Source organism: Nicotiana tabacum, chromosome 22 (genome assembly GCF_000715075.1).
Source record: "Nicotiana tabacum cultivar K326 chromosome 22, ASM71507v2, whole genome shotgun sequence".
NCBI lineage: Eukaryota > Viridiplantae > Streptophyta > Magnoliopsida > Solanales > Solanaceae > Nicotiana > Nicotiana tabacum.
Genome location: NC_134101.1, coordinates 181,939,151 through 181,951,993, shown reverse-complemented (window position 1 = coordinate 181,951,993; position 12,843 = coordinate 181,939,151). Strand labels below are relative to the sequence as shown.

At 38.1% G+C, this 12,843-nt stretch overlaps 2 protein-coding genes across 2 annotated transcripts; one reads left to right on the top strand and one right to left on the bottom strand.

Annotated features, from left to right (window-relative positions):
• Positions 1-781: 781 nt before the first annotated feature.
• Positions 782-6,383, bottom strand: LOC107784777 (peptidyl-prolyl cis-trans isomerase FKBP15-1). Its single transcript, XM_016605958.2, has 6 exons — positions 6,155-6,383; positions 5,937-5,986; positions 4,830-4,892; positions 3,071-3,161; positions 1,887-1,991; positions 782-1,097 (listed from the first exon to the last, which is right to left on the bottom strand). Exons 1-6 carry the CDS (start codon positions 6,366-6,368, stop codon positions 1,021-1,023), a joined length of 600 nt encoding a protein of 199 aa, XP_016461444.1. The 5' UTR covers positions 6,369-6,383; the 3' UTR covers positions 782-1,020.
• A 2,573-nt stretch (positions 6,384-8,956) lies between these two features.
• LOC107784778 (receptor-like kinase TMK4) lies at positions 8,957-12,474 on the top strand. The gene is made up of 2 exons (XM_016605959.2): positions 8,957-11,389; positions 11,633-12,474. Exons 1-2 carry the CDS (start codon positions 9,136-9,138, stop codon positions 12,130-12,132), a joined length of 2,754 nt encoding a protein of 917 aa, XP_016461445.1. The 5' UTR covers positions 8,957-9,135; the 3' UTR covers positions 12,133-12,474.
• Positions 12,475-12,843: the final 369 nt, after the last annotated feature.

The window sequence follows — 12,843 nt, the reverse complement described above, 5'->3', positions numbered from 1 at the left end:
TGATGGATGTTGCGTGCCAGAAAGTTGAAAACAAATATGTGGATTGTGGGGAAATACATTGGCACCCACACTTGTGACTTGGACATATTCAATGGGATCATTTTAACTTGAATGTTGACTTGATTTCAATTCCACACATTGAATCGTCCATAAGGTACAAGATTAAAGAGTGTATAACATCTGTCCACCAGATATATGGTTGTACCATTACCAAAAGAAAGGCATTTCTCGGGCGTAAAAGTACGTTTGAGATTGTTTATAGTAATTGGGATAAGACATTTGCCGCTCTACTCAGGTACATGGCTGCTTTGCAACACTTTAACCCCGAGATTGTTGAATGGAAGCTTGAGCGGAGTCGTTGATCGCCGTTGCAGTAGATGCAAATGGAAGCATATTTCCCCTTGCAATTGCTATTTGTGCCAATGAAAATCAAGAGACTTGGACATTGTTTTTGAACCACTTGACGGAGCACATTGTCAGACAATGGTCAGGTACTTATCTAGTTGATATTCTCTCAAGAAGAAAATATGTGCCCCAAATTCGAATAGGGATGACCTTATATTCATTGTTGGTAATTTTGGGGGTGTTGCCGCGTTGGGATTGGAAATGTGGTGAAGGCTACTACACATTGGAAGTCATCGACATGCTCGTGGAATTTGACAAGATTTTTAGTTAAGTACTTTAAAGCTCCGCGATTGTTACGTAGACATACTCTTGGTATCCACTATCATATACTTTTGAGGTAGAAAAGACAAAGAAAAAAACTATCAATGTACCAGAATTTAAAAGTAATGATGGCAAAACCATCTTGGGAGCTCATCGTCCATCCACTTAACTTTAGCAGAGGAAAAAACTAGTGACAAAAGGAAACACACGTGAGGCGTCATTTTGCCAGCAGCCAATACTTTAGTATCTAAATTATCAAAAAGAAGCAAATACAACTATTAGATAACCTAAAAGTAGATTCGTAGAAGTCGCCTCCATACTTAAGCTAATGAAGAGTGTAGAGACATCGTTAAGTCACAGTTCACTATCAGCTGCTGATTTCTTTCCATTCACAGCAACCAGTTCAGTGTCGAAGACAAGTGTAGCACCACCTATAAGTTTGAACAGATAAGAAAATATTGAGATACGACTCTAGCCTAACTAAAGGAAAAATACACATAACAAGGGAGAGTACAAAATTCAAGCAAGAAGTAAAATAAAGTTACATTCTGGATAACGGATAGATGTTGCATCATATGTTCTTAAGCAGCATTAAACCCGCATGCCGAATACAGCCTACTGCCCCACCCCCCACCCCCACTGTCTCTCTCTATATATAGAGGAATCATGGAGGTGAATTCAGTTATTAATCCAGACAGCGGACCCAAAATTACTTTGAAGAAAAACCTTTACGATGTTTTGCTACTGTGGCAAATCACATATAAATCAAAAACAACGCCAGCAAAGACAGTTCATTCTGGGCGAGACTTTTACAATATTTGGCAAAACTCTGGAACATTTTTTCGAATTTTTGTTTATTTCCAAGTTTTTGAAGAAGAAGAAAAGAGACCTCCAAGCTGGAAAATTGAATGTCACCAAACAACACTTTTTGAAAACTAAAAACAATTGCAAGAAATGTTTGCAAAATCCTATTGCAACTTCTCCAAAAACTCAAAAACAAATGAAAAACCTTATTAGATGGAACAGAAGAAATGCCACTTAGGATAGTACATTTACAGCTACTGAAGCGCAGACTATTAAAACCATTTGTTCATAATTAGAAATAAACACCGGAAAATAGTTGACCAGTGTACCAAAGGATAATGCTTAAAGCTTGTGGTCTGTAGGGTTAGCTAATGCATTAAGCAAAATTTAAGTTACTAAAGAAGAACCGATGTTACCTGGGATCTTTGGTGGAGATCCACTCTCACCATAACCAAGTTTAGCGGGGATCTTCAACTTTCGCTTCTCTCCGACACACATTCCAAGAAGTCCTTGATCCCAACCTGCATGGCGACATTCATTATCAAATGGCTTGTTCTGTTCTTTTGTTAACTAACTCTTTAAGGACAGCTTACCATCATTCACATAATGTGATTTTCATAAAAAGTAGTAATATTCTATATATCTCCAGTAAAAATCTATATTTGTCTATGTCCTTAAAAGAGACACTGTAGACTGCCAGAGTATTATATTTAATGATTAATAAAAGGAAATTCAGAATAGGGAAACATAATTCTAGCTTATATGAATTCGTACTATAGACTACTTTACTTCATGAGGATTAGATGTGTTACCTTGAAGGAACGGACATAAAAAAAAGGTTCCCATACTCCATGTGGAGCCAAAGGCCCAAAAGGGCTCATTTCTTTGAAGAGACGCACAACAACAAAACAACAACAACAAACCAACAACAACAACAATAACAACCCAGTAAAATCCCACAAGTGGGTCTGGGGAGGGTAATATGTACACAGACCTTACTCCTACCGGGATAGAGAGGCAGTTTTCGATAGACATTTGAAGAGACACACACTTTACAATTTTATGGTTTCAGTTTGTCAGATTTTATTTACATCTCAAGCTGTTTTTTCTTTTTCTTCTCTAGCTAAGTAACAACCAGGCTATTCTTTTTCCAACTTTCACTTTGGTGTAAGAGAGAATTCTTTTGTTAAGCCAACTTTCACTTTGGTGTATTATAAATGAAAGATTTTTTGACATATCAAAGGAAAAAGTTATACAGTCCAAGGTATATTCATAAGCTCCCACAAAGTAAAAAAGAACTAAATCTTGAAAAGCAAGAGACAAAAACAATAAGCCATCTTTTATTTTGTCACCACTACACACCCATTTACTGTGTGCGAATATTAGCGCTTATCATTGTCAAGAACTCATTGACTTTTCCCTGAGATTCTAGTCCCTAATATGCCTCCCACAACCGCTGCCAGTTATCATTGAGGGAAACCAACAAAGAAGAAAAAGAAAAACAGAAAATGCACCAGTGTAATTATTTCACATGGGCCATAGTTCCAAAGGATTAGAAATAATGTACAGTGGGTATTGATTAGAAGAACGCAACACAAACCTTTAATCACTTGACCACTTCCAAGCTCAAACTCAATGGGGTCATTCCTCTCATAGCTGGAATCAAATACAGTTCCATCTGTAAGTTTTCCCTGCAGGCACAATAAGATATAGGGTAAATCACTTGGACATTACCTTTAGTTCAACAACAACAACAACACACTCAGTAATATCCCACACCGTGAGGTCTCGGGAGGGTAGCGTGTACACAAACCTTACCCCTACCTTGACCTTACCCCTAGCTTGTGAGGATAGAGAGGCTGTTTCCAATAGACCCTCGGCTCAGAAAAGCATAAGCACCACATTAATGAAAATATAGACAAGAAGGACAGTACCAAAAATCCATATAAAAGTAAAATAAAAACAACAAGAAAGTAAGGTGATCAACAATGAGAAAACAACGGTTAGTCATAAGAACCTACTACCAACAGAAAGCGAGACTGAGTGCCAATACTACTGTTATGAACACTCTAGAATACCTACTCTACTACCCTAATCCTCGACCTCCATATCTTCCTACCAAGAGTTATGTCTTCGGTCAGCTGAAGTTGCGCCATGTCTTGCCTAATCACCTCTCTCCACCTCTTCTTTGGCCTACCTCTATCTCTCCGTAAGCCCCCCAAGGTCAACCTCTCACACCTCTTCACCGGTGCGTCTGTGCTCCTCCTCCTCACATTATCTCTATACCCGTTAAATATAAATATGCCCGTTAAATATGGATGAAGTCAGCAAAATATTGCCACTGGATTGCCTAATTTCAACCACTGACCCTCCCTCCCCAATCCTTTCCCGTATGTTTATCACATATGCCAATGATAATGCTGCCGTCCTTCCTTTGTCACATGACATTTCCTTCATAGTTCCTGATTGGCATGTATTCGTTACTCCAAGTTCCTTGTGAGTTTTGTAAGACATGGAATGCCTTTCCCATATACATACAGTTAATTTGAGAGGAACTAAGCTATCAAAGCCATAAGTTGAAACAGAACCAAACAAGCAGGAACAAGATGAAGACAAGTGAGAGAGGATGGTTCAATCAAGATAAAAGTTTTAACTTTCTTTTGATCATTCAAGTGCCCCTAAGTTAGTTCGCTATTGAAATTAAAAGGAATCTGAAAGAGAAATGCCACAGGACCGAGCTTCTTCAAGCACACCTCCTCTTCTAGACCCCAACCCCCCTTTTCCCCTTCAATCATTATGTTTCTGATCCACGCATTTATAGGCTTTCATTTTTTATAAAAGAAATTGTGGTTTTGATCCAATGCTGAAATGTGCATGTTATCAAATAGATTTATTTTGTGTAAATGATTGACCTGCCTCCAAAGCTTTCTTTAGAGAAAAAAAGAAGAAGAAAGCAACTTTAGAAACAAGGAAAGGAAAATGAAGCTTAATAACTGAGGAAAGAGATGGAACTTTTTGCAGAGATTGAGTTGGTCCTAAGGAAAGAAAAGGACTGTGTAAAAAAATCTGAATAATCAAGTGAAATCTTTCACCTCACGACCCCATTCTCATTTTCTACCCATACGCATGAATATAATTCTCCAACATAATTGACAGAAACCCAGTAATCAATTTAAGGATTGCCATTGTTTTTGGATAAAGCTAAGTAAGTATTGCTTAAAGGAGTAAACACAATAATTTGCTAATCTACCATTAGGGATTGCAATAAATTAGAAACACCTCATTCTTAGTGGGTAACTTTCCTTCCATCCACAATTAGGAGCTTTTAAATAGTTAAGTAGAGAAGCACTTCTACTCACACTGTAGTGTACTGAGACTCTATCACCCTTGTGAGCCTTAAGTTCGCAAGATTTTGGCTTGAACTGCAACATACCAAGAAAACAATAGGTTAGCGTTTAGACTATGGAATCACCAAATGGAGGAACTTGTGCACAATTTACAAGCATTACAATCAAGATTGAGAAACATAAAAGAGTGACGACTCTATAAATGCAGAGAGTATTTATTAATAACATCATAATAGTGAAACATTTGAGAACAAATAGTTAGTGAGATCCCATGAGAGTAACAATAATCAATGTTTTTCTCCAGGTAGCTGTGGCACTGGATTTGATTAATTTATGCATACTTCATTCAAGGAGAAGTAGGTCACAATTTCACGGACACAGCAACACAGTTACTTTACTGCAAACTGGATCACTAATACATGCAATGCTCCGTGAGGGACAAAAACATAGATATAAGTCCCATAGCATGACAAAATATATTTAAATGACGGACGAATATGGAATGTAAGAGACGTGTAACAGAACGAAAGAATGCTTATCTATTTTTCTCTTGTTCACCAATTGTTCTCTGCCAAATACACTATTAGTCATAGGTATGAACCACCAAAAGATACTAGCTTTTCATGCTCTCTATCCACTCAGGTGTGTGAGTATACAGTTAATGTATATTCAAACTTGGTGAGGGGATTCACTCGAAGCAATTAAAGAAACAGACCCCCTCCCCCCATCTCTCTGTGTGCGGAATCGCTCTATACAATTCCGCTAAAGCTAACAGTATAGAGCAAATATGACTCAATTCTCAAATCATTAGTCTAAAGCAGAATGGGGTACGAAATGACGTGTGCAACCTAAGACTATGCTCCTTTTAAATTTTTAATTAAATTAAATACCTGCAACCTAAAACTATGCCTGATTCTAGTATCCTCCAACGCGAGCTTCTCTCTTCAGAAATTGAAAATATTAGAAACTTGAAATACAATAGTCCAATTATCATCGAGAGTTCTTTAATTGAAGAAGTTCAAACAAACGAAACTTAATACTATATAAACAAAACGCAGTTCATTCTTTAATCAGTTATAAGTACCACGAATCGAAGAATAGAAATGCCAAAAGTTTTACCTTCACACCGATCTGCAATTCCGTAACATCACCGGACTTCTTAGCCGTAACTGGAAAATACAAATCGAAACTTAGACCGTATTTGACAGTATTCCTATTGACTTAATATTTGATTTTTAGCTCAAAAGAGAAGAAAAGAATTTTAGCACGTTGAATATCGCATTAACAGATCTGATACAAAAATCAATAGCGTGTCGTATAATCTTCAAAGAGATTACCTATGGTAATAAGAAGAAGAACAAAGAGAACTGAAGCGGCATTGAATGCGCGGCTGAATTTCATTGTCGATTCTGTTTCTTCACACTGCGAATCTCCTCTTGTTCTTACTTTCCTTCCGCTAAATATAAAGGCAGATCCACAATAGCCACCGCGGATCTCCAACGTAATAAAAGAACCACGGAACCAATCATTATTTTCCACGTCATTGATCATGAAATCCGCGCGGACCAACAGTACAATGTCGTCCCTGTCATCAATAAAGGGCCCAATTAATTAGGGAAAATGACATCCAAAAAACTTCACCCAATGTCCCTTCATGTCCTATATTTAACTTTGATCCCCGTTAGAGGAAATGAGCTTTTTCACGGGCATTTACAATTTTTTTTTTTTTAGATTTTGTACATGTAAAAATAAATTCTTCATGTGTAAAAAGAGATAAAATCGTAAAATTAAAAATAAGTTTGTAAAGACTCTAACGATGGATGTACTGACGCGCCACATCCAAGGGAGGTGTCGTGGTGCATGCTATTTGCAGATGATATTGTACTGACTGACGAGACGTGAGACGGTGTCAACACGCAATTAGAGGTATAGAGACAGACCCTGGGGCCAAGACAGAATACTTGAAGTGTAAGTTCAATGGCGAGACTCAAGGAAGGGAGGAGGGGGTGAGGCTGGACTCGCAGGTCATCCCTAGGAGAGTAAGTTTTAAGTACCTTGGGTCTATTATTCAGGGTATGGGGAGATTGATGAAGATGTCACACATCGTATTGGGGCGGGATAGATGAAATGGAGACTCACTTTCGGTATTTTGTGTGACAAGAAGGTGCCACCGAAACTTAAGGGTAAGTTCTACAAAGTGGTGATTAGACCAACGATGTTGTATGGGGCTGAGTGTTGGCCAGTCAAGATCGCTAATGTCTAGAAGATGAAGGTAGTAGATATGAGAATGTTGAAATGGATGTGCAGACACACCAGGTTAGATAGGATCAGAAATGATATTATTCGCGACAAGGTGGGTGTGACCCCTATTGGGGACAAGATGTGTGAAGCATGGCTTAGGTGGTTTGGTCACGTGAGGAGCAGGAGCACATACACCCCGGTGAGGATGTGTGAGAAGTTGACATTAGAGGGCCTATAGAGAGGTAGAGATAGGCCAAAGAAGATGTGAGAAGAGGTGATTAGGCAAGACATGACAAATCTTAGGAATGTATGGAGGTCGAGGATTAGTGTAGTAGAGTAGGTAGTCTAGAGTGTTCATGATAACGGTAGTATTGCCACACAGTCTCACTTTCTGTTGGTAGTAGGTTTTTATGACTAACCGTTGTTTCCTTCATTGTTGATAACCTTACTATCTTTTTGTTTTTATTTTGCTTTTATATGACTTTTTGGTACTGTCCCTTCTTGTCTATATTTTCATTAATGTGGTGCTTATGTTTTCCTGAACCGAGGGTCTATTGGAAACAACCTCTCTACCCTCACAAGTTAGGGGTAAGATATGCGTCAATGTTTTAAAAGGCGGGGGCGCGAGGCGAGGCGTTTTACCTCTGACGAGGCGAGGCGTAAGTCTTGAGACATGGGGCGTAAGTCCCACATATCTTTAAATTTTACTAATTTCAAGAATTTTAAGAAAGTATAAAATAAAAAATAATTATAAAAATTACATTAAAATCACAAAATTATAACAAATAATCTATTTAAAATATTTATAAATTATAATTCAAATATGAATAATGCGAAAAGTATGACATATATCATAACATGCAAATTAGCAACTCAAACATCAAAAGTAATGTATTCGATATGAAATCTTATATGTATCTCTTAAGGACGATATTATAATTTTATATTTTTCTTAAAATACTCCTTTTATTTAATATGCTTTCTATTTGAAAGAGAATTTATATAAAAACATAATTCACAATTTAAATATGATTCTCTAGCATCAATTATTTTTAAGTTTCAACAAGTTAATAAAGTGACACATAATTCACCATATGTTACCATGCTAACTAATTATTTGTAAATAGTTACTAGCTAATACTGAGCTATTAAATTAATAAGTATTGTATCTCGTAAACATGATAAAGATAATTATAAAAAAATTATGGATCATATTATATAGTAAAGACGTAACAAAAGTTAATAAGTAAATACTTTTTAAAATGAAAGATTTATTTAAAATTAACTATCATAGTAGTCTTAGTGGATAGTGTGTAATAATTTTTATTTTAATTATGACATAAAATACTCTCAACTTAATGATTTATGATTAAGAAAAAAGTAATTTTGAATAGTCAACGATTTATTAAGAAAATTTGAGGATTTACAAGGTTAATTACATACAATTGCATAAAGTTCTATTAGGCGAGCCCAGTACGTTGGGCGTTGGGCGTGTCCGAAGCGTAAGCCCCGATGGCTGAGGCGTAAGTCTCGCGGAATTAAGCCTCACACATAAGCCCAGGGGCGTTTTACGAGTACTCCGCCCCGGGGCGAGTCCCGGACGAGTCTCAATTCTGCCTTTTAAAACAGAGATATGCGTATACACTACCTTCCCAGACCCTATAGTGTAGGATAATACTGGGTATGTTGTTGTTGTTGTTGTTTTTGTAAAGACTCATAAAACTGGATCATATGATACTCCATCAATTTCATCTCGTAAAATTTAATTAAATAGAACAAAAGTTAAATAAAGGCGAGAAAATCCCAAAGAGATCGAATAAGGGATTCAATACTGCGTCGTTTCATTTTACGCGTGGGAGATTCAAAAATATTTATTTGGCCTTCCTTTTACCAAAAGCAATTATGGAAGTTTTGGTAACTTGCCATAAACGAGCTCTCTCGCCATGCCATACATTCTCTGCTTTCCTTCCTTAATTCAAGCATTCAACACAAAGCCAAACCCTTCTCTCCTCTTTCTCCTCCTCTCTCACAAACCCTAATCATCGGAACAATGAGGTGACAGAGAAAGGTAGCCACAATGGGCAAAAAAAAGTACAAATTCTTCGAAATAATCCTCCTCTGCTACCTCCTCATAGCCATCACTGCCTCCGCCGATGATGGTTCCGCCGGCGATTCTGCCGTCATGGCTAAATTGGCTAAATCTCTTACGCCAACTCCTACCGGCTGGTCAGGTCCCGACGTATGTAAATGGCCTGGCGTTTCATGTGACTCTTCAGGCAGAGTTTCTTCAATTAGCCTCATATCAAAATCTGTTGCCGGTGAATTACCACCAGATCTTAACCAACTTTCTAATCTTCAATCCCTTAATCTCCAAAGGAACCGTCTTTATGGTTCGTTGCCTCCTTTATCAGACCTTTCTTCTCTTCAAGAAGTTCACCTTGATAACAATAATTTTACGTCCGTTCCTTCTAATTTCCTTAAAGGGTTAACAAGTTTAGAACATTTTTGCATTGATGAAAATCCCAGTCTTCCTCCGTGGACGATCCCTGATAGTTTAACGGACTCATCATCCTTGGCTGATTTTTCAGCGTCTAATGCTAATATCATGGGTCAAATTCCAGATATTTTTGGGTCGTTCCCTAGTTTGGAGAATGTGAGGCTTTCTTATAATAACATAACGGGGTTTTTGCCGTCGTCTTTTGCTAAGTCTGGGATTAAAAACTTGGTGCTTAATAATCAAAAGAATGGGCTTTCAGGTAGGATTGATGTTCTTGGTTCAATGGAACAGTTGACTCAGGTTTGGATCCATGTTAATAAGTTTTCGGGCCCAATTCCTGATCTTTCTCTTTGTATTAATTTGGTCGATCTTCAACTTCGCGATAATACCTTGACCGGGGTGATTCCTGCTTCTTTAACTTCCCTTCCTAAGCTAGCGAACGTGTCGTTGCAAAATAACATATTTATGGGCCCAATGCCAGTTTTTAAAACAGGTGTTCAAGTGAATCTTGGGAATATGAACCATTTCTGTAATCCTAGTCCAGGACCATGTGATCCACAGGTAACTGTGTTGCTTGAGGTTGCTGGAGCTGTGGGTTATCCCATGAGAGTGGCTGAGTCATGGGCAGGTAATAATCCTTGTAAAGGTTGGGACTTTGTTACATGTGATCCTAAGGGCAGTGTGATTGTAATCAATTTTGCTAAACAGAATTGGGTTGGTACAATATCTCCTGCTGCTGCTAATCTCACTGCTTTGAAACAATTGGTCATGAGTGATAATAATCTCATTGGTCCTATTCCAGCTAGCCTCACCAGTTTACCAGAGCTGCAGCTTGTCGATGTTTCAAACAACAATATTTCTGGGAAGATACCAAAATTTCGTCCCGATGTCATAGTGAAAACATCTGGTAATCCATTTATGGGGAAAGATTTGCCACCAAGTTCTCCACCCGGAAGTCCTAGTTCGCCTGGTGGGACAGATGATCCGTCTTCTCCAACAATAGGTGCACATAAAGCTTCTACGTGGGTGATTGTTGCTATTGTTATTGCTGCTATCATCTTAATCATAGTTTTGTGCTTGGTGATATATAAATACAAGCGTAATGGGAATTCAAAATTGAGTAAAGTTAAGACAGGCAAGGAGCAAAAACTGAAGAACAATTCCCCTAAAAATGTGAATGGTTATGGTGCTATTCCAAGCACGGCCAGTCAAAGTAGTGCTGCAAATAGTGAAATCTATATATATGATGGTGGGAATGTAACCATCCCAGTGGAACTTCTGCGAGAGGCGACAGACAATTTCAACGAAGAAAATATATTGGGACGTGGCGGTTTTGGGATTGTTTACAAAGGTAAACTCCATGATGGGACAGAGATTGCTGTGAAGAGGATGGAAGCTTCTATAGCTAGTAACAAGGGGCTGAACGAATTCAAAGCTGAAATTGAAGTACTCACAAAGGTTAGGCACAGACACTTAGTTGCACTTCATGGGTTCTGCGTCAATGGATATGAGAGGCTTTTAGTTTATGAGTACATGCCACAAGGGACATTAGGCCAGCACTTGTTTGATCATGAACATTTGGGATTTCCACCTCTCACTTGGAAGCAAAGATTAATAATAGCACTAGACGTGGCCAGAGGGGTCGAGTATCTGCATGGTTTGGCACAACAGAGTTTCATACATAGAGATCTAAAGCCTTCTAATGTACTTCTTGGGGATGACATGAGGGCTAAGGTCGCCGATTTTGGATTGGTTAAAAATGCACCTGATGGGAAGTACTCCGTCGAGACGAAGCTAGCAGGAACTTTTGGGTACCTTGCACCGGAGTATGCTTGTATGTACAACACTCCTTTACTATTGCATGAATTAGTTCAATTTAAACCACTAACACACACAGATCAAACAAAGGAACTACGCAACGACTAGCTTAACTATCCCTAATAAAACAAGCTAAGTATTTTGGATATTCATGTTTGATTAGGAATATGATTATTTATGTTCTTGATACATGTTGAGTTTACACGTGCTAATTATCCACAATTAGTTTCTGATATTATCTTTTTTCTGTTGAAACTAGCCACTGGAAGAGTGACTACAAAAATTGATGTCTTTGCATTTGGAGTGATGTTGATGGAGATGATCACTGGCAGAAAAGCACTAGATGAGAACCTGCCCGAAGACAGAAGTCATTTAGTCCCTTGGTTTAGAAGGATGGTAATGAACAAAGAGAACATTCGATACATTCTAGACCCATCCGTGGATCCAGACGAGGAAACTTATCAAAGCATCTGCAAAGTAGTAGAGCTAGCAGGACATTGTGCTGCTAGGGAACCATCTCAGAGACCAGATATGGGACACGCAGTAAGCGTCTTAGCTCCTCTGGTAGAGCAATGGACTCCAACTGCATCTAATGGAGATGATAGTTTCAATATTGACTTCAATATGAGCCTTCCTCAAGCCCTGCAAAGATGGAGAGCTAATGAAGATTCAATGCTCTCTGAAGACATGTATGGTGACTATACCACATCCTCAAGGACTACAAAGTCAATTACAGCACTTAGGAAGGTGTCAGAGTGAGACGAGCATGTTTAGTTATACAAAGAAACACCAGTGGATTAAAGCGAGCAATGTAAAGATACTTGATTGTGAGGAAGGGACATGTATATTAATGCCAAGGAACCCAATGACATAGAGAGACACTTTTCTGTCTCAGGTTTTCATTTTTTCTCTATCTAATTATTCTTACTGTTCATGACATCGTAGTTTCTGCTTTTGTAACATAAAATCTCGGATCAGGTAGGCATTTGGGTTTATAGATTTTGAATTTCTGACAAGAATCAACTATGATGCTGGAGAGAAGGAACCACAAAGTTTCATATTATCATTGATTGACTCTGAATATCATTACAACATTGTCCATTGACGACCGTGCTACTTACTCTGAGAGCATAAACTGAAATACATATTGTCTACATACTGGGAGTTACTCCAATCAAACACTGCAGGTTTCTCTCTTGCTTCCCATAAACGTGACAAGGCACTAATGTCGAGCATTTAAGAACTAATTACTTCTAGTTTATAAGAGTTGATTAAAGAATTATGTTTTTTTCTTAAGTTGTTTCGAATTCCTAAGTTGATCAAATCTTCATTTTTCAACAATGTACTGAAAGAACCAGAAACCCTTGTGGTGGAGTGACACACCTGACAACGTACTTGCTTAGTGATTTCCAGCTTCAATCCCTTTTGGCCAAAAGGGCAAAAGCCAAGGAACCACTAGTAAAAGTTATA

What these genes read in the sequence shown, in the direction of transcription:
- LOC107784777 (XM_016605958.2), bottom strand. Translation starts at nt 6,368, where the DNA reads ATGATCAATGACGTGGAAAATAATGATTGGTTCCGTGGTTCTTTTATT. An exon ending in GAGTCTCAGTACACTACAGT is followed by an intron (nt 3,162 to 4,829) that starts GTGAGTAGAAGT and finishes TTGTGCCTGCAG; the next exon opens with GGAAAACTTACAGATGGAAC. An exon ending in ATCTCCACCAAAGATCCCAG is followed by an intron (nt 1,098 to 1,886) that starts GTAACATCGGTT and finishes TCAAACTTATAG; the next exon opens with GTGGTGCTACACTTGTCTTC.
- LOC107784778 (XM_016605959.2), top strand. Translation starts at nt 9,136, where the DNA reads ATGGGCAAAAAAAAGTACAAATTCTTCGAAATAATCCTCCTCTGCTAC. An exon ending in CCTTGCACCGGAGTATGCTT is followed by an intron (nt 11,390 to 11,632) that starts GTATGTACAACA and finishes TGTTGAAACTAG; the next exon opens with CCACTGGAAGAGTGACTACA.